At 34.1% G+C, this 24,836-nt stretch overlaps 1 protein-coding gene across 4 annotated transcripts in view; it reads left to right on the forward strand.

Moving 5' to 3' along the window:
- LOC105210657 (uncharacterized) overlaps positions 1-24,836 on the forward strand; it is an 81,470-nt gene that overhangs the window by 41,750 nt on the left and 14,884 nt on the right. For 2 of the 4 annotated variants that reach the window (XR_008471416.1, XR_008471415.1), the window contains exon 9: positions 17,534-17,674. Coding sequence is in view for 2 of the 4 variants with exons in the window: in XM_054231726.1 (XP_054087701.1) it covers positions 17,534-17,722 (189 nt within the window). In the remaining 2 variants the exon portion in view is untranslated. Of the gene's footprint in view, positions 1-17,533; positions 17,723-24,836 lie in introns of those variants that run through there. The other 2 variants (XM_054231726.1, XM_054231727.1) reach the window with 1 other exon arrangement.

The following is a 24,836-nucleotide window of genomic DNA, read 5'->3' on the forward strand; positions in this document are numbered from 1 at the left end:
TATATAAGAAAATGCCTGAAAAAAACGACTCCTGAGAATTTCGTTGATATAGCTTTAGTAGTTTACGGGATATGTACAAAAAACTTAGTAGGGGGCGGGGTCACGCCCACTTAAACAAAATTACATCCAAATATGCCCCTTCCTTGAACAATCCTTTATACCATATTTATATTTTATTTTTATATTTTATTTCCATAGCTTTATTTATGGCTTAGTACCATAAGTACTTTATGTGTTTTCGGTTTTCGCCATTTTGTGGGCGTGGCAGTGGTCCGATTTTGCTCATCTTCGAAAGCAACCCTCCTAGGTGCCAAGAAACAAGTGTTCCAAGTTTCATCAAGATATCTTAATTTTTACTCAAGTTACAGCTTGCACAGACGGACGGACAGACAGATATCCGGAACTCCACTCTTCACCCTGATCACTTTGGTATATATAACCCTATATCTAGCTCGTTTAGTTTTGGGTGTTACAAACATTACAAACAACCGTTATGTGAACAAAATAATATATATATAATACTCTCTTTAGCAACTTTGTTGCGAGAGTATAATAAATCCATTATTTTTGCATTAAATTGAGAGTTTTAAGTCATAGTTAGGATTATCTGATTTATATATGCGATTCTAAATGGAAACAGTCTCGTTCGATAAATTTTGCCATTTTTAAACCCTCCTTGGCTATTGACAATAAACTAAGGGGTAGATTTTCACAAGCTTCTCATGAGACGGCTTCCTGGTACCTTCTAATCAAGCCCCCGGAGCTTCTGGCGGGTCAATATCGATGTATGTGCCCCGGCGTTGTCCTGTTGGAACACAACTCGTCCCCTATTGGTCAAAGCTGGCTACTTATAGGCGATTACTTCCTTTGGACGTTTCAATTGTTGACAGTACGGATCTAAATAAAGAGTTTGACTCATATTATATGATTCTCTGCCAATATCACCTAACATATAGTAAAACCTTTCTTGCCGTCAACCATGACTTGGTCACCATTTGCTGTGATGTCGTAGTCGAATCATCCATTTTTAAGTAAGTGATCCATTTTTCATCACAAGTACCACAGTACAGTACAGATTTGATCGATTTCGTTGAGATACAGTGTTGATTGGTAGATGGAAATACGATTCTTGAGGTTTTTTTCACGTTGAGGTTTTTTTGCTTCAAGGTTTATTTAAATGGTTTCAAATGATTTTGTACAACGTGTTGCTTGGATTACTATTTACTAGATATAATATTTATTAATTAATTACGTATTTAATATTTCCTTTTATAAACAATTACAACTTTGTTTTTATTCTCAAAATAAAATCGGTTTCCTCTTTTTATACTAAATTCTTATCTGGTTCGTTAACCTTTGAATAAAATGTAGTCGAAGGCATTGAACTTCAAAAACGTAAATAAAGCTAAACAAATAAACCCACAAAAGCATTGGCATTGTCAGTGAAAAATAAGTTCATATAAATTATAATGAATTAATATAAAAAATGTAAGGAGTCATGAGCAAAAAAGAAAAAATAATAAAATAAAATAAGTTGTGAATATGCAAACAAAGGAAAAAAACTGCCTGCAAAATAAACTAAACGAATAAGAGTACAGTCAAGCGCGGTTATCTGGCACACCTGAACATTACAATTTTTTTTAAATATTGGAATTTTATTCTATGAAAATTGTATTGATTTTTATTTAAAAAAAATTTAGTTTTTTCTAAAAAAAGTGAAATCCTTAACATAACTTAACTTACCATAGCTAGGCGCTATTTAACGAGGATTTACTGTAGTACAAAGCGAAAGTGAGCGTTTGCTTTGCTGTTATTAATTCGTCACGAATGATTTGGCAAAATGATTGCAGCGCCCTCAAGATGTTCAAACAATTATCAATTAAAAGTGAAGCAGTGAGTTTAAAAATTCAGTTCAACTGTTAAAACGGCGCATACGTCACGCCTTTGTCACGGACGATTGTGGACGTCGCAACAACGTGTGTTTTTCTTGAAATAATATTAGTATTAGTGTTAGTAATTCATTTCCCTTGTTTGCTTTGCTCGCCGTTGACAATGAAAAACATCGCGTTTACTGGTGTTGGTGTTGTTGGCAAATTGCAGTCAGTCGCCCGCAGCGCGCTGTGATTTCACTCGAATGATAACCTCTTTAACGGACCGCATTTCAAGTGAAGTGATTTACTTATTTCATTGCATTTCTTTCCTTTTCACTTTCTTCGCTTTTCTTCATCTATTTGACGGACTGGCTTCCCTTTGGTTGCCAGATCTCCCACCGGACGACGGTTTTTTTGTCGTGATTTTTTACGCTGGAAGGTGTCGTTATCTATTCGTTAATAGTTATATATAAGTATATATGCATGCTTGTCTGTGTGTGGATAGCCTGGATCGGTAGTTGTCTACATTGCTACTGTAATGCACGACTTTTTAGTGTTTGATTGTGATCAGAGTGTGTCTTGCTGCCAGCGCGTTTGGCGTGTTTATTTAACGCTGTTGTATTGCTTTTGTTGTTGTTTTACTTACACTTATTGATTTTTTTTATTGAGCTGTTCGTTCAGACGCTGCCTGCTACCCGTTGATGGCTGAGGGCGTGAGCGTGTAATTATAATAATTCCGTGTCGGCGTCGCTGTAGACGCTTGGGCTTAACCAATGTAGTAATTAGTATTTCGTTTTACAATCGACAAATTATTTACAGTGCTAATTTTATGATAAGATAATTGGGGCCTAACATTTACAGAGAACATGCGCTAGTTGTAGGGATCGTGTGTGTCACTTTTTTGCTTTGGTATGTGAGGTGACGAGGGAAACTGGGCGATTTAATGGATAGTGCTTTCAGTTTTTGTTTTTTGCTTACAAAACAATTTCTCTCATTTCTGTCATTTTATGAGATCAGTGTCGCTATACATTTGTATAGATTTTTATACTTTTTTATAGTTTTCCACTCGTTATCGATTCGAGAAGGTCCACTAATTTGTATTTTTGAAAAATCGCAGAATTTATTTTCGAAGTACCCTTTAGAACCCTAAGAAACGCCATTCAATTGATAAAATAGTGGAAAAATAGTTTTTCCTGTCCAATCCGTTGAGTTGGGGAAGTGTTCTGGTCCATTTGATTCCACCATTCGCTCCCTTTTGCAAATCAAGCAATTATGGCACTCGGAGACATTGCACGTACTCCCTTGAAATTTTAAATGTTATTGTAATGTAATGTTATTTTGTTTTAGAGAGCATGTGTTCCTCGATCCCACATTTGCCCGTCGAAGCACTCTAGAAAAGTAGTCGCCATTTCTTCTTAAGATGAAGTTTTTTACACTCTCAAATACATATTAAATGAATACTGAAATAAAGAAAATCGTTTTCGAAAACTACACATTTTTGGGGCCTTATCTGGTCTAACCCCTCAATTGTTTTATTGATAACCTCACTTTAAATTTACAAGCGGCATGTCCATCTTCGTTCACTACGACACTACGACAAACAGGTGAATTCGTCTGAGGACTGTCAATTTCAGTATATTTTTTATAGAGTTCGTGCAAGTTCCGTTCAACATATACAATTTTTTCTCTGTGGTAGTTTCCCCTAATTTCTGAAATGTCTTTTGGGCATGAAAAATCGACAATAAAATGCGTTTACCGTTCGAAGATTTAATTTTTGTGAAAGTGCCTTTCGGATTATTTTAAGATTAACAAGCTAAATTAGTCTGAAACTCTACGCCGTATCTGGTTAGTCTGCAGTCTTCGACGCGACGTCCCAAGCTTCTCTATTTATTACTTATCCCCCATTGATCGGAAACAAAAAAAAATTAAAGTGTTTTTTAGGACATATTGTCGGAAAGAATAAAGCTATAAAATTAAAAAAGAATAGAGAAATAAAATTTAAAAAATATAAAAAAAAAATTAAAAAAAGAATTTTTTTACACCAAAAATAAAAACTTCTTGTGTTACAACATGAGCAGTTTTTAAAATACAGTTTCGAGATAATAACGTTTAACCCTTTCATGCCGAATGTTGCCTATTGGCCCATTTTAATTCGGGCATGAGAGGGTTAAAGTTCTAGTTCTTTACAATATATACTCTGGCCCGCTCCATAATATTATCTACTAGCCGACCGCTCCGGCTTCGCACGGCTTTAAACAAACATTCCAAAAGTTATAAGTTTTACACACGCTCCCATACATATGCATGTACTTCCCGTTTCTTGCGTGGGTTCATTTAAAAAAGTAAAGTGAAGAAAATTATATTTTATTTGTAATGAGCTTAATCTTGATTACGACCTCTAGTCTTTGGTGTTCGATGAAGATAGCGGAATAAAACTTTACACGGGAAACGGAAGTCTCATAACGGAAGCATACATGATACAAACCGAAGTCTTCTATAAACAGGAAACATTTATGTTATGCCCTGAAGCTGACGCTGCTACCGTCACTAAACACTATCTGGAGAAAGTCCAATTTCCACATCCGTAATTTTGACGTCCGCTCTATATCGAACATCCGTTTCCGGTTGCTCCATTTTCGATTTCGGCACATCATTCCCATATTTAGTTCCATCAGTTATCCCATATCTTGTTTCAGTTGGCGCATTCCGTTTCCGGATGTCCCACTTCCAGTTTCAGTAACCAATATTCAGCCACCCCATTTCCGGTTCCGGCAATATCGTTATCCATATTCGTTTCCGGATGCCCCATTTCCGGTTCCGGTAACATCATATCCGGTTTCCCCATGAGGTAAATGACCCCACCCTGAACACGTGAGGTCATTTCAAGGTCACGTGATATTTTTGTTTACAGGTCATTGACCCCGCCCGGATCACGTGATGTCAATTCAAGGTCACGTGATGTTTTTGTTTACATTTTTGAGTGAGGTCAATGACCCCACCCAGATCACGTGATGTCATTTCAAGGACACGTGATATTTTTGTTTACAGGTCATTGACCCCGCCCAGATCACGTGATGTCAATTCAAGGGCACGTAATTTTTTGTTTACATTTTTGAGTGAGATTAATGACTTCACCCTGATCACGTGACGTAGTTACAAGATAAAGTGATATTTTTGTTTACATTTTTGAGTGAGGTCAATGATCCCACCCTTATCATGTGATGTCATTACAAGATCATGCGATATTTTGGTTTACATTTTTGAGTGTGGCCTTTGGCATCCGATGCCTTTCTCTCGGATTATGAAGTGAGCTTGTATATTTCGAATATTTTGACGATTTTCTGTTTCAGATTAAGATTCTCCATCACGGAGTCTTTTTGATACCCTCATCTGGGAACTATTTCCAGAAAGTTTAGATTATAGCAATAAATATAGCCTATGTTACTCGAGGTGAATGTAGCTTTCGAATGGTGAAAGAATTTTTGAAATCGGCACAGTAGTTTTTGAGCTTATTCATTACAAACATACATACAAATCTTTCCTCTTTATAATAGTAGTATAGATAACTTCGTCAATATATGAGATTTTTGCTCTCGTCAGTACACACTCAACATACTATATTTAGTTTATCGAAAAAAACAGTTTTTGGGAAAATTTTACATGGATTTCTCCCCTTGACACATTGACTACTGTCAGGCACATTTTCGTACCATTTGAACAGTGCCACGTCGCACAAAAACTCTAAATTTAAAAAGTTTATAACAAAAAAATGCTTGGTATCCGGTGAATATTTTCGTCAAAACCGCTTGGTATCCAAGGTGTTAAGCTGGTAAATTTATCTATACGTATATCACCCTCTATATAAAATTTGAGATTATCAAAGAAGCTTATTTGTTAAAAATTTCCCTATTCATTCTGTGATATTCCAACCGTCTGCTCTTCAGCACATTTAATTCCATGTCAACAATTCATTCGGCAGTAAAAAGGTGCAACATAAATTTAATCCACCATTTCACCAACCAACTTTCATTTCCAAAAATAACAGACTAACCGTTGCTAAATAGAAGAAGATATATAAAAATGTATACATTTAACTTAAAAATTTAATAAAAGCGCTGTGAATAATTCTCATGGCTAAATTCGGGCGCCACATGATACACGTACGGATGAGCAGACGTGCAGATAAACCGTGTCGAAATGTTGCAAACAGTTAGGCACTGAAGATGGGCCGAGAGGTGGTGAATGGTGTAAGCGTGTCATTAACTTGGCAGCCAACAGCAAGCGACAGCAGTTGCTGTAATCGTTGATCAGTTGGCTAAATGCTGACTGCGGGGAGATTTAGAGCTGCTGCTGCTGATGGTAAGGGAAAAAGTGAAAACGGCGCAGCTGCAAACAAAAGACTCAAGCGACAAACGCGACAGCGTGAAAGGTGGCGAAAATCAGTGACGATTAATGATAATCCATACATTTGCGCTTCGTACATTAATGAATATTTTTTTTTGTATTTTTTGTTGCTTTTTTTTATATTTTTTTTTGGTTGTTGGATTACAAATTAAACAAACAATAGCGCAGTTAAAATTCAAACGCCTCTTCGTCGCGGTCGGGTTATTTGCTGTGCATGATTTTCTTATGTTTTAGATTTATTGATTTATTTTTCTAAATGTCAATACCGTTATGTTGTAAGTGAAAGTGAATTTTCCCAAAAAATTGCAAATAAATAAAATAAATAAGTTGGAGCGACAATCGCTTTTAATGACATTAAAGCCTGCCACAACGGTGGCATGCAACAGCGGTGTCTGCCAACCATTGCAGCAATGCTGTCTGCAACATTATTTTTCAAAATGCCGCTAAACAAGATCTTCTTCAAAATTAATGTTGTTTATATTTTTGCAATTCGGCACTCACTTTCTTCAGCTGCCAACGCTGCGGCAATAAGCAGCTGCCACTAAAATAAATAATAAAAATAAAATAAAAACATTTCTCGCGCGCCTTCAATAAATTTTCGTGGCGAAATGTCAAGGTCTTCACGCTGCCTCCTTTTGCGCGCTTTTTAATTGAAAACGAAAATTCCCCACAAAAAAGTTGCAATGTGAAATCAAGGCGAAAATCGAAAACCTGTGTGCCACCACCAGCAACAACAACAACTAAGTGGCAGGCAAGCAAGCAAGCAAGCAAAAAACCAGAAGAAATTATTATGCACCAAAAAGGAAAGTGATTTTCGTCGAAACAAGCTGCCTGCCGCTAAGCTCCAGTCTGCTTGCGGCTGACATTGTACGACTTGTGGCAACGTTTGCCATGCAGCACGGCGTGTGTTTGTTGTTGTCGTTATACCGCAAACTCGTTCGTCCGCCTACAGCTAGCAATGTGGCAAACGGCATCGCTTTGTGGTCGTTGGCGGCCGCCGTTTTTCGTTGGCCAGAAGTGAATGTGGGCGCCGAAATGGCGCAGGCGTCTCGTTGGCATATAATTGCCATGGTTGTGCGGCAAGTTCAGTCGCTTGCTGTTTGTTGTTATTATTTTTGTGTGTATATTTTTTATTTAAATTAAATTGGCGATGTTGTTGTTATTGTTGCGGTAGCCTTCAGTGTACACACGCGTTTTCGTTCACACAATTTGCATTGCGCTACTGTTGCTTGCTGTTGTCATTGTTGGTAGCCACTTCTATTGTTGCATGCTTGATGTCATCAAGACATTTACATTGTGTTTATTTGACGCTTTGTCTGTGCACATCCAATAATTTTTCAAAGTTCAAAAAAATTTAAATTATTTTTCCTAAAATTGTTTTGCGTTTGTTGACACTTTTTCCTTTGTAGACCCCACGACTGGCTAATGCAATTGAGCTAGCTCATGCAGATTTCACAGCGACAGTGTTGTGTAAATGTTGTGGTACCAATATTTGATAAACAAATTTTGATTATTAAAAACTGGAAGAAGCCAAAATTAAATCAAATATCCGATAATTTATTTTCCTTTTTCTTTATAGATTTCTTTTAAATTAAGTAAGGACATACGTAGTATGTATGTTAAAAAATAATGAGAATTGTTGTTTTTTATTTGATATATATATAGCCCTGAAGTACAGTATAATGTTTATTGCCTAGTTTTTCTGTAGCAGTCGCTAAGGTTAGACTTGTTTTTATGATTTTGGAGATTTTCGTTTGTTAAAAACTCACACTTCGTTGCTTGTTCGTAAATTCTTGGCCAAAAACAATACTATAACTATGTCCCATCCTCCATTTTTGCTGGCATTATGTCGAATGGAAATTATTTTAAAGGACAGACTGATGTAATAAAATTTTTTTTCCGTAAAAAACAAAAATTCCCGTTATATTTTTAACAAACTTCGCACATAGAATATAATTAATATAATAGACATTGACTTTGTATTAAACATGGGTCAAGTATAGTAAATCACCCAAAAAAAGACCAATCAAAGCTTCTACGTCTTCAGAAGTCCGCTTACTACTAATACGTCTACATTAACTTTTGAAGATCTTTCGTTTTATTCTTTTCTGAAATTGGGAAAGGCTTGAACTAGTAGTAGTAGTAGTTTCAGTCGCTAAAATAAGAACAACGACATATTATCCTTGATCAAGAGTACTGGGGATGTCTTTCCTAGTTATTTCCCTTTGAACTTCTAGGGACTACATTATTTTATATTCTGAATAGAAATACTACATTAATGATCTCACGTCTTAAAAACCATTTCAGTTTTCCTCTTCAGCTCAGTAAAAAAAGTGGTAGTTTTCTACTCCATATTACTATATGAGCCGAAAATCTTATTTCAAAACTTTTTTTTTTAATAAAACTATCGTTTTATTATTCGATATATTCTCTATTTAAAGTAATCCATGTGTTGTAACTGTCTTCCAATATTTTTATGCTGGTTTGAAAATATAAAGCTTCGAGATTTTCAAATTAGACGTTTTTTTTCCACCTTGTCTTCGTCATTTAAGTGAAATCGTTTTCCTCGAACCACGATTTGATTTTGGGAAAGAGGAAGTAGTCGCTGGGGTTTAAATTTAAGGAATATGGTGGGTGGGAACAAGTTCATGGTGGGATTCCTTCTTTTTATTGGCCGTATCGTAAATTTAGTTAGGGAATAACTAAAAGAAAACAAGCTTTGGTTGAATGATTGGAAGAAACTTCTTGGAACAGTATTCTATATAAGAGCATTAATTCGGCAAATAAAGTAAGAAAGTTCTCCATAACTCGAACACTTTAATTGGCAATAGCGTTTAGAAGCCAAATTTCATACAAATTTCTTTTTATTGAAAATTCTATAACTCGAAGTCTCTCTAACTCGAACTCTAACTCAAAGATCTGATTTGTTTTTGAAAATGAAGGCTATAGTTTGGTACCGCATCTATTAAATAGATGTTGTAAATAATACATAAATGTCAGATATATAATATTTTGAAAAGTTTTAGTGAGTTTGTTCAATTTTCTTTTTTTATCGATCTTCCGAATCTGTAACTAAATTTATTGCAATTTCGGTATACTGAAACCATTTTAATTGAGTACAAAAACACACAACCGAATGTTATTCGTGTCAAAACATAAGTACGTTAAAATGTATGCCGGCACACACGTATGTGTAAGTACGTAAACAAAAACGTATGCATAATTGTAACTGCATGAAAACATTTGTACGTACAAAATTATGTGAGCGTGTGCAAATACATTAGAGGCGTGCGTACACTTTAGCGGTTACAGTGGCCACAACACGCTGCGTGAATAAATATCCAACCAGTTGATCTAGTTTCGCACGCAATAACAACAAAAAGGCTGTAGGCTAAAAAAAGACTACACTACAATAAAAGCGGGTAAATTACATTTTTCTGCAAAAAAAAAAAATGAAAAAGTAAATAAATACAATAACAAGAAGCTTTAAAAACAAAAACAAAAAAAAAATGAAGGAATATGCTTTTCTGCGGGCGGGGGAACTTTCAATTTTCAATATAAAGTCATTAGCATAAAAAAGCGATTCATTTATGACTAGATGATTTGCTTATTCCACTTTTTCAACGTCATTATTATGCTTGGCCAAAAAAAAAAAATGGTACCAGTAGCAAACCAAAAAAGTGGCAACGTCACGACTTATAAGCGAGAGATAAACATTCACTTGCCTTTCATTGACTTTTACCGCTTTTCTATACAGTCTCCATACATAATATACATATGTAGCTCACATATGCGCTCAAATAAGTTTACCTTTCTCAAAATTGTAAATATTTATATATTTGTGTATTACATTTTGGGAGTCTTCAAAGAAGGTTCGTCTGATTTGTGTGGGAGTTGTTTGTTTGTTTAGCTAGCTATTTCCTTTTCATACAGTTAAGAAAGTTACAGTAAAGAAATAATCATTTACTTTGTATGCTTTTGTTTAGCTGTCACCACTTTTGCTTTCTGTTTAATTACTATTGCATGGCATTTAACTTTCTTTGAAGATTCTTTACTTTTGGTGTTACTTAAGTAGTTTTTACTTTCAGCCGCATTTTGCTAGCGGCGTAAATAATTTCTTAAGTTTTGTTTAGTACCTTAATAGACCATTCGTTTTATAAATTGCTTTAAGTTCTTCAACTTTAAGTTTTCTTCTTTACGAATACATTAAAGGAAACATATTTCTATAATATTATTAATCAAATATTACTTTTTTACTGATTTTGCTTAAGAATCCTAAGTGAAATGAACTCTGAACTTTTGGTCTTTGTCTGAAGAGCTTTTACAGTTATGTGAACTAAAAGATATACTGACCGATGTGATTGTTGAATTTTTTTATGATGGATGATTGAAGAACCTTTCTTACGATAGTTGGGTCTAACGTACTGTAACGTGTTTCGTAAAGATACCCGACAAACATTTTTGTTGATCTTCAAATTAAGATGCGTTTGAGAATCAACATTACTTTCAAATCTCAAACGTTTGTTCTCAAATGCATTAAAATTTGAAAACATAGCCATTCTCAAACTGTAATGCACATTTTTAATATGAAATTTTCTTTTTTCTCAATTTGAGAATGTCAAAATCTCAAACATTTTCTCAAATATGAAACGAGAATATTGCAAAATGATGGAAACAAATTTGAGAAATAGCCTTTGAAAAAGGTTTGCGAAAATATTATCTTTCAAACTGTATAAATGTTGAACTTCAAATTAAAAATTATTTGTTTCTCCAACGTTTGAGAATTTCAATTCCAATATTTGTTAGGTATCTTCTTTTGGACCGTCTATTGAGTAAATATTTAAATCAATCTCCTTTTTAAATATTCTGAAGTATATTTATCTTATGCTCCAAATGAGAATCAAATCACTTAAAAATTACCGAAATCGGTTCGTATTTTCATATATGTACGTTTATGATAAATTATCGTTCATTTTGACCGAGTTTTCCTAGTATTTGTGCTGTAAGTCATGATGCAATCCGACAGAGGGAGCTAAAAGATTCTTAAGAAGTTTTCAATGTATTTTGATCGCTCTTTTTATTGGATCTTGTTCAGTAAAAATAAAAATATACACAGCTTGAAGTCGGGTTTTTGCAGAAATGTTGTGACATAAGATTTATTCCAAATCATCCCTCACGTTTACAACAGAGTATATTCGCTTTAACATCTTGAGATTACTGGTAGATGAAGATATTCATATATACATGGATCACGATGATCAACAGTAGATTAATTTAAGTTTCCTTTAGCACATCATAGATAATTAAACGGGAACGGAGACTACAGTTATTGCTTCATTCGCTTAAGTGTCTTGTTGAATGTTAATTATGTATCTTAGGTTCGCATAGAAGGTGGTAGTAAGTGTTAGAACCTGGCTCAAGATCTCTTTTGCCTTCACACTATTTATCAAACCTTTACATGTGCTGAGCTAAGCTTTTGAGAAGCTGCGAGTACATATTTACATCTCCATCGAATTCTAATGCGTGTAATTTACTTATTCTCAAGTAAAGGTCACAGTATCCGCTTAAGATCAGCAGACAGGTTAAAGATTTACAAAATACAGACAATGGTGTTTATGATGACTGAAACCAAGAGTTCAAACAATAAAAACTATTAACAAACTAAAAATTAAGTAGACATAAATACCACCATAAACCGTTTAAATACAACGTAAATGAATTGTTACAGCGCCACAGTTAATGACATTGTAAATGTTTGCGGCATCACTTATTGCTTGAGATAATTAGGCACAAGCAAATTTACGGACATTTGTACATACATATGTACAAATAAATACTTATATTTCTAGTATGGTACCAATGATACATATACTGTGCATATGTACTCTGTGCATTTATTTAAATTGTTGTTGTTTACATTTAACTATGTCAATTATCATTTTGCTTTGCTTTGTTGGCTCGTACGAAAACGCGATTGATATTTTTATCGGCCTTGCCATTTCAGCAACCAGCAACCACAGTTACTCACAATGACATGCATACAAACAAATTGACATTGTGTCTTTAATAATTTTCAGTATTTGCTTGAAGTTGGATATTTCGGTAAATATTTGTTATAATAGTCGTATATAAACATAAAGACTTTTTTGCAATTTATTGCGTTTCTCATAGTTTTCGAACTTTCGAATTAAAATTTAAATATGACAAAAATGGTATTTATTACCAAATCTATTTTGTCTTTTGTTTTTTAACATACAATACTATAATCGAGACATATTTACAGTTATATACAGCTTAATATACTTAAATTGCATCTCCAATTTGTTGCACAATACATTTAATTGTTGCGAGTTCCTCACTAAATTTACGAAAATGCAATTTTTTACTGAGTAGTTCATTTTGATTGCCTTGCAAATAATTGCACATGTATACTAATTGCATCTTTCGATTCATTAAATTCTCCGTTTTAGTATGTTTATTGCATTTTAACATTTTCCGTAAAGATCGTTGGCGATTTGTGAATCGCATAGCTTTTGGGAGGTGTATAGCAAAATTGTTGTAAATCTTGATTGCTTTGTTGTAATGATGACAAGTGAATTAATTGAATGGAAATGCGAGTGTACATACATTAGTGTTCAGAATAAAAGCAGTGGTCTTTTGGGAGTTCAAAAAATATTTTTTTTATGAAGAGTTGCAATTTATTTTTGTTTGAACTTGCTTATAATTCGTTAAAACCCAAAATTTCCATCGTTAACTAAAATAAATTAAAAATTAAATTAATATAAGATCTAGTAAAAATAAATTCATTATATTTGTATTAAAGGAAGTTTTCTTCTTGCTTGAACTGCATTTATACCATTTTGATAGTAAAAAATGCCAAGAATGCGATCATCGATAGGGCACCAAAAAAAAAAATCTATTCCAAAAAATTTAGCAACATTTTTCAAATATGTAACGGTAAAACGGTTAAGTGTGAAATTGGCTGTGAAAAAATTCAATAAGTTCAGCTGTTGTCATCAAACGAAATTAATTAATGAACAACCCAATATTATTATAAGGTGGCGAGCTACTATTGACACCGCACCTAACACATATCAAAACCCTCCTGACTGGCTTGGCCACAGTTAGCGCCGGTTGATAACGAATCTAAAAAGACCGTTTTCGCTTAACGTTATCGTATGTGACCCACTTTTCATCACTGGTAACCATCCGCATAAGAAATATATTGATTTTTCTCCAAACAATTTTATGTACAACGTTTTGCTTCTGAGTAGACTCAAGAGTTCTTACATGATCGTCGGACTCGACGGACGATAAAAAAATCGATCTATCAAAATTTCTGGAACAGAATCGGCGAAACCAAATTTAGTGTTAGAGTATCGAGATCATAAACGCTATTCCAGCCTTTTCATCTACTTGCGTTTTTGTCTTGATCGGAGAAAATATCCATATTATTAATATTATATTATTAATCTTATAAATGCGAAAGTAACTCTGTCTGTCTGTTACTCTTTCACTCCTAAACGGCTGAACGGATTTTGATGAAATTTGGTATGGTGATAGATGATAGAAATGGTCATAGGCTATAAATAATCACGCCATCGTTCTTAGTGGGTAGGCAGTAGGCAGAAAACTGAATTGAGTTAGTGATTTTTTATGGTTTTTGCTGGGAGTTTTGCTCTATCATGCCTAAACGGCTGATATTCGGCATTAGTCCGACTTAGACTTTAAAATATCTTGATTGTCAATAAACGTTTTTGGTGGAGCCAGGATTCTGTTAGCAGGTGATTTACACCAGACTCTTCCAATTATTCCTGGATCAAATGTTATTGACAGGCTAATCGCATGCCTAAAATCATATAATTTGTGGTGACACATAAAGAATCGCCAATTAACAACAAATATATGAGTGTTTTTGCAAAAATATCAAATTGCGATTGTAGAAGCAGTTGCAAATGGTAGGGTCGCTGTAGACAACTCGATGGATTAATAACATTTCCAACAGATTTCTGTCACTTCATTGACTCGAAAGAGAAGTTTTCCTGACATTAAACCTCAATATGATAACCATAAATGACTGATTGAATGACCTATATTGGTGGTAAAAAAACAAAGTTATCGATGAACTTAATGCGACAATTTAGATTTTCGGTCCATGAGAGTTGACACAGCTACAAACCAGGATGATGTAGTCAATTATCCCAAACTATTTAAAATTGCCTGTACTATCACCACTCACTTTGCAATTAAAAGTAGTGTGAGTTGTCATCATACTGCGTAACCTCGAGTAATCAATATCGTCGCCGAAGTCAAGATTGGACCAACTTAATTTAATGTATACCTTGCCACAAAAACGTGTGGCCGGGTCTGCTAGTATAAAATATGCTGTACTACATTTTTGATGAGAGCTCAAGCAGTCATTGAACTGTCTGAAAAGTTTTTTATTTAAAAATCTTATTATTTTAATGCCGTAACCTAATCGCACTTATACAATGATGATATTACTAAAGACAACTCTTTGAAAAATCTATTTAATTTTACTATACCTTATATTTAAAGGGAAGAATCTAGGGTTTTCTAGGTTCCACTTTCTCATTATTTTCATATTATACCTTCCATACTAAAGTTATTTTTAATGCATGTGTCGGATTTCCTTTCCTATATAACTACTATAAATACCCACTACCTTCTTAAATATACTTTTAACTTTCTCTTTGTTTGCGATTTCGATGCTTTTAAATATTTTAGGTCTCACTTAGCACTTACTCATTACTTGCTCTTATATTGACATTACGAATCAGAACACCTTTAAGACATAATTGAATAATCTAGGATAGCTTGAGTCAACTACTCAAAGTGGGCATAATTAATGTACTAAAGGTGTTAAAAACTCGTTTTAACAGTCCATAAATGTAATTAACACAATTAGAATACACTGCGACTCACAAATGTCACGCAAAGAAATCATGTCAACACGGCAAAGTGTCAACAAAGCGTCAAAGAAGTGAAATACCACAAGTGGAGTGTGTCAACAGTTTTTAACCAACAAAAAGACAAAATGAGTGTATTTCAACTGAATTTTGGGAGCAAAAAATAAAATACAAGTAAAATGCTAATTTCGTGAAAAACGAAAGCTTAACACAGGCAAACGGAGATTTATACCTTGGTATGTGTGTGGCTTGAACGCGTGCCCATTTTGGTTTTTTTTATCGTTTAAATGGTGCACCGTTAGTTTGTCTGCACTGCCCGCGCAAAGGTTAGTTGATTAAAATTGTTTATTGTTGTTGTTGTTTCTTGTTATTTCTTCCTGTACCTCGATGGTGTTAGGTCGTTACCTTGTTTTCAACACGCGTTGACACGCACACAAGAGATTTGAGATTAGTAGTGAGTACGAATTTAACACGCAACTATTTTGGCTATTTTCAATATACAGTTAATTAATTTGAAATAAATAGATTTATAATTTGTTATTCTTTTATAAAGCGCTTTATTCAAAGTGGTAGATTAAATTGCGTGATTCATTGGAATTCCTACATATTTTTGAAGGATTTGCGGTTGAAATGTCTAGAAAACTCTCCCCGAAATTGAAATCCTTGTCTAACCCGGTACCACTTTCGAGTCATTTATGGGAGATGGATCGTATTTCATCTATCCATCTTTTAGAAAGTCTTCTTTTAACATATCTAGTTATGATTTCCTTTCTCCCAATCTTGTAAGACCCATTCAAAATAACGTCGTCTCTATAAATAATCGTATAGTGTTTCTGTACGCGTTAATATTAATCTCTCCTAAAACTCCATTTAATTTGTCTCAAAGTGGACGTACATAGACCATCCATTTGCTGCTAGTGTCCCCAGTATAGCCAATACGAAAATCGTTCCAAAGGCGAAGAAAATCTCAGAGCTGTTCTTGGTGTATAATTTAGGTATATAGAGGCTATTGAATTAAATTAATAGTTTTTTTTAGTAAAATCCGTGGAAAGCACTTACTTACTTAATAAGTTACGATAAAATAACAAACAAAGTTTTAATAAGGACATATTTGGGTTAGGTTCTGGAACAAACAACGTCTTCGAAACCAAAACATTAATTGCTCATAGAGAGAATAATGAAAAGGTTATAGATTAAAATGTAACTACAGTGGAACTTCCATAACTCGAACTTCTATAAGTCGAAGATCGCCATAACTCGAACTCTTGAATTGACAATAGAAGACAATTTTCATACAAATTTCCTTCCATAAATTGAACTTTTCGACCAGGGCATAATTCAAAATTTAAAATATCGAGGCAGAATTTTAAGAGTCCCTCCATATCGTATGGAGGCGAACAAAAAATATGATATTACACTTATGGATTGCATAAATAATGAAAGAAAGACCAACAACAAAATTAAAGAATACATGTATTTAAATAAAACGTTATGCGAAGTAAATAAATAAATCTATATTTTACAGCTTTTTCAAAAAGTTAATATTTTAATGAAAATTCTATAACTCGAAGTCTCTCTAACTCGAAGTTTTTTTGTGGATTATGGTGATTCGAGTTAGAGGAGTTCCACTGTAATTAAATTAAATTTTGGTCACTCCATTTTTGTTTTTGTTTTTCCAAAAATCCTTCCAAAACATCATTAATATATTAACAAGTTGTAGGACGAAAATTTTAGTCTATTGTTTGTTGATAACAACAATTTCGAACTTGGTCAATGACATTGGAGGTGCCAAAAAACAATTCGCGGTCAGTGGCAAACGCTACTTACTCTCTAATTAACAGCTTATTTTATACACATTTCCTCTTTCAATTGGCGTTGCTCCCTCTTGAACTACCGCCAACAATAAAGCTTTAAGGTTTGGTGCGCAGACGCACGTGTGGCAGCACTCGTCAGCTTGCTAAGCTATTATTACTCTTATTTTTTATACTGATTCCTCGCTGCAGTACTCTATATGTTGGCATCTACTTACTCATATGTTTGCATATATTAACTCCCGCAGGGGATTTGAGTACCGTAATTTGTGCAACGGTTAATTACTTGGTTATCTGTGCACCTAGCAATTAAAGATTTTAATTAATACATTCACTTTTACTTTTATTTCCACTCTTCTGAGGTTTTATAGGTTAGTTAATTATTCAAACATACAAATATACAACATTGCATACATAAATACATACAAACATTTGTATGTATGCCAATTATTATAAACAAAATTTATTTATTCATATTAAAAATTGAAAATTTCACTTTTCTATTTCCTGTTTTTAGAATAAGCAAAAATCAAGTGGGGATAGCAAGAGTAGCTCAGCTGAAAAGTCTTCGAAATCTGCAAGTGCCAATGGTGTAAGCAATAGCAACAACAGCAGCAACAACAACAATAATAATAATACTATTCGAGAGAATAACAACGTTTGCGGCAAACACATTTCAAATGGCAAAGCAAATTGGAATGCAAAGGTAAATTTCTTCTCAATTATTTTATTGATGTGTATGTGTGGTAAAATTGGGAAAAGATATACCATCTTAGTATTATGTGGAGGTTATAAAATGCATATAATTATATATATGGATGATTCATTATTTTATTGAAGTTGGAAAAGGTAGGTAGGTGGGTAGGTAGGAGTGCAGCCATATAATTTTATGGCCCAATTAGCACTAGAAGTGCCATTTTGATACACTATTCGCAGACCTTATAATTTACCGTTATCCCGTTTCATCTTTCCGTTCAAACCACTTTGTGTTTTCGATGGAGCTACTTATGTCCGATATGCTTTTAGTGGACATCCATTCAAGGCTTGATGCCTGATGGAATCCAAGTGTCCTGTGTCAGATCTGCGATAGGACTGAACATTCACAGAGAACGTGGAATATTGTTTCCTTATTCCCCTCTAGTTCACAGCCTCGACAAATGTTATTTAGGGCATGCCCATTTTCATTGCATGTTCTCCAAATGGCCAATGACCCGTTAGAGTAGCTGTAAGTCTGAAAATACTTTTCCTGGACCTATTTGATAATACCCCAGATCTAGTCTTATCATATTTTGGCCATATCTGTTAAGTTATTTTATATTTTGTTCTCTGCTAATTCTTCAAATGGTATGTTGAGCTCTCTTTTGATCGTTCCTAGCGGGCATGGTATTGGCTCCGCATCGGATTCGTCTAGAACGGCGCCTGCTTTTGTCAACTCGTCTGCCCTTTCGTTACCGAAGATGTTCCTATGGCCGGGAACCCAGACCAAGTCTAATTGTACTTTGTCTTTCAGAGTGCTCAATGCCTTCTTGCAGTTATGGACTACGCTGGAGTTAGTCAGTGGCGTTGACAAGGCCAGGAGCGCTGCCTGACTATCTGTATAAATTATTGCTGTTTGTATCCTCTGGTAGTAAGCCAATAGAGCTTCACAGGCCTTCTCTATGCCCAGTACTTCTGCTACTTCTACTGATGCCAATTTCGGTAGACGGAAGGAGCGAGAAATGTTAAGATCATCGGAGTATAAACCTGTGCCTGCTCCGCAGTCCATTTTGGACCCGTCGGTATAGACTGATATAGTATTTTCCTCCCTTATTAGGAAGTTGGTATATTACGCAATGTGTTAAAAAAATAACGGGAATTTTAACTTTTGAAAAAAAAACTATTTTTTCATTCGTCTGAATTAACGTTGTCGTTATGCTAGCATCGAATACTTCTCTAACTCGATTTTGGGATAGCCATTGGTTCCTTCAATAATTCCTTATAATTCAGACAGAGCTTGACACTTCCTTTGTATATTTCGATGTTCTTCCGTAATAGAGAATTTGGGAAATTAAAAGTATTTATGAGTTGCCAAAGTCTGGTGCTAGTTGGGGCAGAAAAGGCTGTCTTCTTATATTAATCATGGAAAAGTTAAGCAAACTTTTAAAGGTCAAAAATTCCAAACTAATAAAATATTGTTCAAAGCTGCAATTTTACATAAATTTTTTATTTTTTATTGAATTAACTCAAATTTCTTGCCATAATGCATATTAGCATGTTTTGTTCGCGTTATGTAAATGTAAAAAATCATAAATTAAAATTTGAATAACAATTACATAGTAGCACACTCGAATTGAGTTCGCCACGCTTTGACATACAAACCAAAAAAAAAATTGATACGAATATATCAGTAAACAAATTTTTTGACCGTTTCAACTGCACGTCTTCAGCACACTGACTTTTATGACATTAACACAATTAATATTTCTATTAAGCTTATCTTCCCGCTCTGCTTTGGTTTCTGTTGCTGGACATATGTACATATGTAATTAAAAAGTTTAAATTATGTATATATGATTGTGTCCATAGAAATGAAGAGAGAAAAGTAGAAAAGTTTTCCTTATTGGCGATCACGTAATTTAGATCAGCGCTTCTGCTTTATAAAGCATTTTTAGAGCAATAACATTATGTACCTCTGTGCAAATAGACTACTGTAGCACTATTAGGGTGTGACACTTAAGTGCGGGAGATTTTCTATACTTTTGACAAACAGGAATACAAGAATATTTTTGGTAAAAGTATTATATGTAGCTATAAACATATGAACACAGACTAGATCAAATATACATATAATGTACTCTATACTCGTATAAGATGGTCTAGCCATGGTCACACAGAAAACCCTCATAACTTCGACTGCATTTCTGCTTCAAACTTTATTTTTTCGACCTCCAGATTTGGGATGTCATACCTAAAGTCCAAATTCTATTATAACTAGGCTAACTTAATACATTCCCTGCTGTTTTTGGAACGCCCCTTGTTTCATCTATCCTTGTGGGATCCCTATGGGCTCTGTGATCAGCTTTAATATTATGTTAAGTTCTCAAGTGACTTATTCAATTTTGTTTTGTAATTGGAGACCTGTTCGAAAGAGAATGAACTTAATGTAAAAATATCGTAAATTTACTCAAATATGGTTCAAAATATTTTTTTTTTTTTCAGAAAACACCTCACCCTAATGTGCTATGTGTAAAACAGCAATGCATTCGCACTTTTTAATTTTTTTATTTTTCACTCATTTGTCGAATTCGCGATCTATGAACCATGCAAACTGACATGGTCAATAAAATTTAAATTGTATTGTGCCACACTTATCTACATATATACAGACATACATATATGTACATACATAATACCTATATATGTGCATTATGTGTGGTATTAATGGAAATTCACAACAGAAATATGATCTGCCGTGTATGCAGCAATCGCTGCTAGATGGAGGAAAGAAAGTCGGCTGAATGGTTATGAAAACCATGTGTTGCCGCCTGAAAGAAAAGACCTGATTGACGTTTACGCTTGCGCAATGAGGAAGAAAAAAACTAGACAATAATAAACACACAAAAGAAAAGCGAATCGTCTTACGCATCAGAAGGCAACATTGTTGTTGTTGTTGTTGGTCAAGCACAGCTACAAGAAATGGCAAAAAGTCATGTTGCGCATTATGTTGCATGCAACATTTATGCATTTATATGACCGGCTAAGAGAGTCGTTTACTCACACATGTGTATTTTCTTATATATATGTATACATATGTACAGACATGTCCAATTGCATTGTGTGCTTATACACATATGCCACAAAGATTTTAATTAGCCATTTTGTTCGCCAACACAGTCGTATATTTAGTGGAGGGAAAGTAGGCCTTTGGTTTGTGTTGAAATTCTCATGTGTTAAGCGCTTTTCTCAAAACATTGTCTGTCAATGGTTTGACGGGAACTTGAACTTCAAATTGTGTCAATTGTTGGGATCACTAAGTCCACTAGAGGTTATACAATTGCATTTAATGGAATCTTATGCTATTTTTCTAGATTGAGCTAATTATTTTTCGTTCTAAAATGACCTTTAACCAGTCGAGTATAGATATTTTCATATGGTCTGTTCAGACATTACCTGTCAAAAGAGATCTGCTATACTCTTTATAATATTTTGGATGTTTCCAGGCTTTGAACGCTATACTTAATACTCGTAAACTGATTATGAAACCTTTAACCTTCTTGGTTGATATTTTTCAAAAGCCCTAAATCGGTTTTTAAAGCTGGACTCTGTTGTCCAATTTTCTAAATATGATAAATTTGCGTTGTGACTTATCGAGAAAAATAATAAAGTTTCAAGACCTAGTCACTCAGATGGAACTTTAATATCGAGAAGTACAATAACTTGTTGTTAATACTTATTATGAATAAGCTTCGTTGTAGTTCTGACTTTGGCGAGGAGTTCTTCGATTGAGGATTCGGTTAGTTATCGGAAGTTCAACATCTATTTTCCCATTTTTATAGAATTTCCTTCGGTGATTTTCATACATAACGTACCATACATAAGTCCACTCACACCAAAGCTGCAGAGTGTCTACCAAGGAAGTGTTGTACCCCTCTCAAGTCTACATAGTTGTCAAAAGTAAAAAAAAAATCGTCTAACAGTTACTATTACTCGCCCTAATTCATGATAAACCGTTATACTATATTTATGTATGTCTTTCGAAATTGCATATCAAATAATCGCCGCTACTCAAAGGTCGGAGATTAAAAGAATTTAAAAAAGGTATAATAAGATAATTATAGCAAGCGCGCATAAAATGTTTATCAAATTATGAAAGAAAAGAAATCAGCTGGTAATCTTTATGTAACCTAGTTTAGTAACTACACTTGAGATTTCTTAATAACACTTCTAAGTAAGAATTAAGACAACTAAGTAATCGAGCAATCAGCAAGCAGCAACTTTAACCGCATATACGCGGCATTACTTCGCAACTCGTAACTACAATATTTATGTTCATATATATATCTCGGTATATAACTACTTAAGTCGCATGGTACATAACGTGCAACCACAACCTGAAACTCACGAACAAACCAAACCACACACAGCTTCCGCATTCGAGCCGCTGTCGCAGCCGCTAGCAAACAAGAAGCCTTTCACGCCAACTACAAGAGTACTTTTCCCCACCGCTGCTACAACTTCTTATTAATACAACTATTGCTAAGAACTAATGTCGGTAACTCGACTGTTGATAGTGTTCTAGAATACTAGTGTCTTAATGCCACGCCAACTTGTATTTGCTGCTTTTGTTTTTGTTGTTGCCCTAGTCGTGATTACTGGGTCTGCATTTTTCTTTGATTGCCCGACAATCTCAGTGTCGTTGAGCGTTGATGAATTGGTATGGTTCTGCTGTTCTGATTCTGGTTTCGATTGCCGGTGGCAGCATTGACTTGAGAACAGGTTCTATGGTTGACATTATTTATCGTACTTTGGAATGCATATAGTTGATATTCTTATATAATTGTATATATTTATATAAAAAATATTGAATTAAATTTTATAAAATCAGTTTTTATCGAATGATATTCCTGAATTCTTAAATCAATAGAATTTCAACTGGCAAAACTATTGAGCCTTTATTCCGGAACAAAAGACCCTCGAATTCGAATTCATAGGACCGACACATATAATTTGAAAGTTGAGATTTCTTGTTTTTGCTCATATCAGAGTTTATTCTTATTCAAAAATTTGGGGAGTCTAGTATTAATGATTTCATGTTAGTGTAAGAACGATCTTAATTTTTTTTCCGAATATATATTTTTGATATCATATAAATAGCTAATATTTCAACATTTATTTTTATACCCTGAACAGGGTATATTAAGTTTGTCACGAAGTTTGTAACACCCAGAAGGAAGCTTCGGAGGCCCTATAAAGTATATATATATAAATGATCAGTATGTGGAACTGAGTCGATTTAGCCATGCCCGTCTGTCTGTCCGTCCATCCGTCTGTCTGTATATATACGAACTAGTCCTTCAGTTTTTAAGATATCGTTTTGAAATTTTGCAGATGTTATTTTCCGATATCGCTCCACTATATCATATAGCTGCCATACAAACTGAACGATCGGAATCAAGGGCTTGTATGGAAAACTTCCGCATTTTACTACATATCTTCACAAAATTTGGTGTGAGTTTTTGCTCATAGAAATAATTTAATCTCCGAAAAAATTGTTCAGATCGGTTCTCTATAGCATATAGCTGCCATACAAACTGAACGATCGGAATCAATGGCTTGTATGGAAAACTTTCGCAAACTGGGTGTGAATTATTGTTCATAGAAATAATTTAATCTCCGAAAAAAATTGTTCAGATCGGTTCACTATAGCACATAGCTGCTATACAATCGGAATCAATGGCTTGTATGGAAAATTTTCGCATTTGACGTGGTATCTTCACAAAATTTGAGATGGATTACTGCTTAAGGTAATAATATAATCTCCGAAGAAATTGTTCAGACCTTAATGTTTCTAGCAAACAACCCGGCTAAAAAGAATTAGTAAAATGTTTTCTTTTTTTTTACTTACTTTTTCTTACGTCTTTAGATTTGCTTAACCCTTTCGCGGACACGTCGGCATAATCCGACACAACGAGTGACTTAAATTGGGACACGTCGGTATATGCCGACATAGAAAAAATGAAATAGGACATGTCGGCTCTGTCCGACTTCGAGCGTATCCGACGTGTCCCTATAACAAATCAAAATCCCTAACTAAGACACGTCGGTGTATGTCGACATACTATAATTTTTTTGTTTTGAGTAAAAATTAAATATTCATTAAACCATAAACCCAAAACTGAAATCGGAATTCAATTATCGGTTTTATAAGCCAAATAAATGCATGTGTCATTCTGATAACATTTACTAAATTTCGTGTGTCCGCGAAAGGGTTAAACACATAGTTACTAAAAGAAATGTACCTGTGAAGGGTATATTAGCTTCGGTACAGCCGAAGTTAACCTTTTTTCTTGTTTAAATATTACTTGATAACTGCTTAACGCGAGTTGGACTCGAGTTCTAAATGATTTGAAAATATCATAATTTAATTTATAGTAAGCTGAATGGTATTGCGCATTCTCTGGGATAATAAATTTTATAGCGGTAATTCCTTTAAAGAAACATTAATTTGTATTGATTTCCAAAGTTCTAAGTTAATAGAAATAGTTTGGTGAAAGTAATATTTCTGATCAGCGTTTCAAGCTTAAAAAGTAAAATACATATGTGTAGTTTAGAATAGAATAGAGTAGGCGTTTTAAAGTACTAACCTACAGTGTTCGATTTTTATCCGGAATAGCTATGAAGCAACTAAGAGAAAGTGATAGAAAATGCATTTTGAGGCCTACCATAAAGACTCTTAAATTTAATTTCGAAAAAATTCTGATCGTGTTTTCTTATAAATTTACTATTAGAGTACACTTTTCAAGAATTTTCGAAAATTATTTTCCAAATTGAATACAATATTTTCCGACGACATTTAACTTTTCCAAAAATGTTCCCTTATTTAAATCGTCTTAATAAGCATTCATGCGAAATAACAGTAAAACACAACATTAAAAAACTAGAACATATGATTAGTCACTAGTATAATCACAACAATTAAGCAACGTAAAATTTAGAGAATATTACACGATTTATTAAAATTTTTGCAAAGAAATGTTAATCACTGTAGTCAACATTCGGAAATGACTAAGCAGTGTTTCGGCCGATCAAGTCGAGCAGTGCGGCAAGTCACCAGAACTTAG

The sequence above is a fragment of the Zeugodacus cucurbitae genome, chromosome 5 (genome assembly GCF_028554725.1).
Source record: "Zeugodacus cucurbitae isolate PBARC_wt_2022May chromosome 5, idZeuCucr1.2, whole genome shotgun sequence".
In the NCBI taxonomy this organism is placed as follows: Eukaryota; Metazoa; Arthropoda; class Insecta; order Diptera; family Tephritidae; genus Zeugodacus; species Zeugodacus cucurbitae.